The sequence below is a fragment of the Gobio gobio genome, assembly GCF_949357685.1.
Source record: "Gobio gobio genome assembly, chromosome: 20".
Taxonomy (NCBI): Eukaryota; Metazoa; Chordata; class Actinopteri; order Cypriniformes; family Gobionidae; genus Gobio; species Gobio gobio.
The window spans coordinates 30,703,116-30,709,115 of NC_137113.1; the positions used below are offsets into that span (position 1 = coordinate 30,703,116).

General features: G+C 34.5%; 1 protein-coding gene across 1 annotated transcript in view; it reads right to left on the minus strand.

Moving 5' to 3' along the window:
- cox19 (cytochrome c oxidase assembly factor COX19) overlaps positions 1–5,787 on the minus strand; it is a 67,606-nt gene extending 61,819 nt beyond the window's left edge. Inside the window, exon 1 of the mRNA XM_079801201.1 lies at positions 5,571–5,787. Within this exon, the coding sequence (XP_079657327.1) occupies positions 5,571–5,652 (82 nt within the window). The 5' untranslated portion in view covers positions 5,653–5,787. The remainder of the gene's footprint in view (positions 1–5,570) is intronic.
- Positions 5,788–6,000: the final 213 nt, after the last annotated feature.

Genomic DNA, 6,000 nt, shown 5'->3' on the forward strand with positions numbered 1-6,000 from the left:
GCGCCATCTTGCACTTAACGTTCAAAATAATTGTCACCACAGTGCAACATATTCTTAAAGAACAGACAACGTGTTAGCCTATGTTTTTGTGGACCCATTTTAAAGGGATATTCTACACGAAAATTTTAATTGTCACCTTCATTGTATTTAAAACCAGTATGACTTTCTTCTATGGAAAATTTAAGAATATTTTTTGAAATTATATGTGAGAAAAGTGTTTTTTTTTCCTCCCATTAGGAATGTCTTTTGTACTCCACATAAGAAGTCATACAGCAGTGTTTTCCACACAGACTAATTCGTGGCGGTGCGCCACAGAATCAACACCGGACGCTATTTAACCAAGGGGGTAATCCAGCCCCCGGAAAGCGTACCTTCCATAGGGACAGCCATTGCTAACCAAGCCATCACCTGCTGTTAGCATCCCATTGACTCCCATTCATTTTGGCCTCACTTTGACAGCGAATATCTTTACATCTGAGGCGTTTAAAGACTCCATTTGTCCATTGTTTATTTCTAAACAAACACGACAATGTATAAAATGCTCCATTACCTTGTATCTTACACTATCGCCCCGTAGAAGTTGTTTTTGTAAAACATAGGCTAACGAAAGCGTCATAACCACGCGACTCCGTACAGAATAGCGGTACTAGTGGTACAGAATAGCGCTGTACCGTATAGACTCGAGGAGAAGCTCGCAGGCAATCTTTTACTATCTATTAGGGTTGGGCGATGTCTCCTAAATTGGCAGTTGACGATGTTTACAGTAAAACATCGTGATGGACGATGATATCGTCGTTTTTTTATTAATACAAATATATAATTTACTATATCTGTATTTTACCATCTCTTTACATAAATACTATTTTCTACTTAAAAACGATATAATTTCGTTATTTTTCTAACCCAAATAATGACTAATCCGCGCTAAGTTGCACGTGAGGGGAAAAAAGTAGCTTCCTTCCACTTAAGAAGAGTTGTGCACTTTTTATTTTAATATATCTCTTTACATAAATACCATTTTCTACTTCAAAACTATAATTTCGTCAGTGTTTTGTATGTTAATGCGGTTTTACGTGAATACAGAGTGAAGCACAAAGCTTTGTTTACAAAGGAAATAAATTCGCAGCCATGAATGGATTCATGCCGAATGAGAGAGGTAGGCTGAGCCCAGTTTAAGATTTGTCAGCTTTTTTATTCTGTTTTGCGATTTCCGTGAATTTTAACAATAGGCCTAACGTTAGTCCATTTTATCCCACATGGACATCTCGTTTCTTTTCTCAAATCTTCACTCGCGTCGCACCCATTTCGCAAGGAATTATAAACGTTTCTTCCTTTCGTTTGTTTATAGCCTAATTAAGTCTATTATACCCATTCACGTCCTTTACTGTGGGAAAGTAAAAAAACATTGTAGGACGAATAGGCTACCTTTTTACTTAATTTTATTTAACACAGTTTGTGCTTGTTATTAGACTTGGTAAGGCGAGTCAAGTTTATTTGAATAGCGCATTTCACACACACAGGCCAGCCCATTTTACTTTCGTTTTCTCTGGCAGTGAATAATCAAACATAGCTTAAATGTCTTTACCCTGTGGAAGATAAAATTCGCTCTTCAGACCTTTTTCAACAAGTGTGGCTTTGCAAGATCATGAGAAAACATGAAGACGAAGATATTTGAGAAGGTGTCTATCCAGCTCGTGATCTCGAGCAGAGCGGAGGGGACGCATCATTGAGGGGAAATAAATTTTTTTTTTTTTTAATAATATTTAATTTTCTTATATTCTTTAGGTTACCATTATTTACTGATAATTGTTTAAATATTTAACAGGCTGTGGTGTGTTGTTTCACTGACGGAAGCGCTGAAAGAAACACGCATGCTTGAAATGGATGTCTGAGCCTCGTTTATTATTTCAAAATGTAGGCTATATCTGGCATAGACTACAGTATTTAAAATAGAATATATGCATTAGTTATATTCTCAATTTAATTTTCAGGGCAATCCCTGCAAAGTTTTTAATGATGATGATATCGTCCATCGGCACAACCCTACTATCTATGAGGCAATCGGGGGGGACATGGAGGCATAAACGCCGATAGAGATGTCGCAAATCCTGCTTCATTCATCAAAAGTTGCTCCTGCTCACTCTCTCTGTCTCTACAAGATTCGGTGATTCAGAATTCACTTTGCACAACTACTAGAAGTCTTAGAACTGTCAGACAGGTTGCTCACGTCACATCTACGTCGTCAAGCTCAGTGTGAGGCTGCGCAGTACGCTCAGTCATCGGGAAGTGAGTGCTTCTAACTGACTTCAATTTTCTGAGTTGAAGTCTATGGGGTCGCTGTGTCCATTTATTTTACTGTCTATGTATTTAACATGTTTTTTTATGGGGTTTATAAACGCTATTTAAAACATGCAGCGTATTCGTTCAGCTGCACTTCCTTTCCCTGCTCTCCCTCCTTCTCTCTGTCACTCACGAGCATCTCTCGCTCTCAAATTGCCAAACCTGCTTTTGATATGAAACAAAGTCTAAGCTTTTACATTTTTTTAAGTTTTAATACGAAATTCAAACAATAAATAGCGTTTTGGCGCTAATGTGACATAACAGTTAAAGCCAGAGGCGTTGAAAAACAGAGTTGCGACATGCTCTCATCTCCCGGCGGCGCACACAGTCACATGGTTCACGGAGCTCTCAATAGTTCTACACAAACCAACGCTGTCAATACATTTGAATCAGATTCACTATACAGGTATTTGCAGCAATTTTTGGTAAACAGTACAGCATAGTGTGCATATTAAATACTTTGAGGCGATCTTTTGGTATTAAATAGGCCTCCTATTTGTGCAATAATTTTGGTCCATTAATGACAATTTAATGAATCAAAATATTTTTCTTCTAATATTTTTCTTATTTATATTACAATTAGTGTAGTAGTTAAGGTTAAAATAGAGAATTCCAATGCAAAGAGGCAAATTAGAGTCATTTTTTGGCTGGAAAAATAATACATTTCATTTGTAATGCCATGGTTTACCCAATAGGTGCCTGTATGGCTCTTTAATAAATATACATGACATGGCCTATCTATTCTAGTTGCTCAAAAAAGTATTGCAGATCATAACTGTTTATTTATTTTTAGGTTTTGCATTTGAATACATTTTTAGACATGATCAAACACTAGATTTCTTTAAATGTGAAATTTTAAAACGTTAATAACTTATATCCTAATATGTTTAATGATACTTGTATAAGCACACACAAGGGAATATTAATGAATGCAAGCACATATAATTTAACCCCAGGAAAGTTTAAAATAGTGCTAAAAAAGCAAATTTATTTTTCCTTATATGTACAATAGGCTATATACATTAGGGCTGTCACTTTTTATTCGATATTAGAATATGCATTCGAACATGACGTGAAATATCCGTAATCGAACTAAACTATCCATTTTTAAAGTGCCATGTAACGCATTTTTTACAGTCTATGATTAGACCGTTTGTGTTTTCTGTACTTTCTGTAAGATCTGATTTTCTGATTTTTTGAATTTTAGAATATTGAATTCGATGTTCCAAATTTCTATATTTTTAAAAAACAGAATATTTCCAGTCTATTAATCCAGAACAAAATATCTGCTGTTTAAAATACATGTCTATACAATTTCGACAAAAACATTTCAGATGTGTTAAATTTCAAATGTTCAAGATTCAATATTTAAAAATTCAAATTCAGAACTATGTAAAATTCAACATAATATTCAATTTTGTTAGATTACACTTTTCAAATAATTCAGATTAACACAATTCAAATTCAGATCATTATGTCATATTTCTAGCTCCATACAGCACTTGCTTACCATTTTGAATATCAATCACGCTGATCTGGTGCTGGGCGGTTTGACCAAAAATCTGTATCACAGTTTTTTTTAAGATTCTGGTGGTTTCACGGTATATCACGTTTTTTTTTCCACTGGACTTTTATTATGGCTTAATTTACTGTCAGGAGCAAACATTGTAAGGACAAAAAAAAAAAATCATTTAAAAAAAAAAGGTAATCAAATCAGTTTATAAAGCTAATGATTTAGTTTAAAATGTAATCAAATGTAAATGTAATTATTTAATACAATTAATAATAATAATAATAATAATAATAATGTGCCTGTAACTGCGCAATTTCTGTAATAATTTAAATGAGTTTGTGTGCGTTTTAATAAACGGTATTATTATTATTATTATAAGTCAAAGTACACTCTACTGTACAATCATTTCTGTTATTTCAAGTTATACCAAACTTTTATTTTGTCAGGTTGTTGCAAAGACCTTTCACTTCCTGTGTGTATATGGACAAATGTACATAGTTTTATCAAATTAAACGATTAATATGAGCAGTGCTGTCCTATATCACACTGCAAGAAAACCCGTGTTTCAGCTCAAGGTTCAGGCTTATTTGTTCAATAATGACATCAGCGACTAGTCGACGTTGACTCGACTATCATCACATTAATGTCGACTCTAAAAAATTCAAAGTTGTTCAACCCCTAGCGTGCGAGGCTGCATACGTGTACAAAGTGATAGAGTGGACAAAATAATAACAGGGTGGACAAGTTGTATAAAGAATAGATGGATGGATGGATGGATGGATGATTTCTCTCACATAAAACCAGTTACATTATTACTTTAGTTTGAACTGGATTTAAGATGGGAAACAATATGTAAAACATTGCCAAATAACTTTAAATACACTTCTTCAACTTTAAACATAAATTACTTTCACAATCACTATGTAGACTCTCAGTGTCCAATCTGTTAGGTCTTCTGAATTAACAGGGTGGACACTAACAGAGTGGACATTCTGACCTAAAATCAGTCTGTGCAAAAACAAGCTAACATAGAATGATATAAAGAATGGTCTTTAAATTTGTACTTTTAAAACAGATTTTCTACTTTTTTCATTTTTCAAGGTGGACGTCCTAATGTTGACCACATCAAATTTGAAAGAAGAAAATGGTAAAAAAAAAAAAAAAATAGACAATAAAAATAATAGAGGATTTTCCCCAAGTTGTTTTCCCTCCAAAGAAGTGATGGCAGCTTTATAATATTATGTCATAACAGGGTGGACAATAAATTGAGGGACAAGCTAAAAACCTTGATTATAATGGCTCAAAAAAAAAATAATAATTGAAAAGAATATACACATTAGAGAGACTCTTTACTGATATACCCAACCATATAAAAAATAGAACAAAATAATCACCCACAGTAAGTGTTGTATTTATCATGAAATTGGGATACACAGGCATGTGATAGGAAAAATGGTGTGTGAAATATGGTTGTTCAAAATGCTGTAAAATGTCTCAAGTTTTTATTGTTAAATGTTTTAACCAACTTCAACCAAATTCAAATGGTGTTATTTATGACCACGACAGATTTAATATTGTTCCACATTTTAAGGCAGTATAACTTGTACTTTTTATTCACGAAAACATAATTTTAGGGAATAGTATTGGCGAATTGGGACGCAGAAATTGTGACAGCTTGTTACTCAAAACTCAATGGTGAATGCGCTCAATCACTTACCGAAATGATCCAAGGGAAATGCTCCTTTGTCCGGTGGACGGGGTCGGAACGTCTTGGTTCCGAAGTTCATCGCTGTTGACATGTTCTTAATATAAGGTCTCACTGCCACATTTGGTGGCAAAGGAGGAAGCACTGTTTGGTTTTAACGGGCGCTCATGTGAAGCTGTGAATTAAGCAACAACCGGACAATTTACTTCCTCTGTAATACTTCTTCTCTTGGTTACTGGCGGATTGCAAACAACTTTAAGGTGCATACGGCCACCTACTGTACAGGAGTGTGTAACATCTTGTTATTTTATAATACAGTTTTTCTCAATTGTTTACACACATTTTCTGAAAGCATGCCTCATATTCTCAGAACTCTACACACAAATCCAAAAACACTCACACAATGGACAAAACCCCTCAATTCTCCTGCAAAATGCAACTT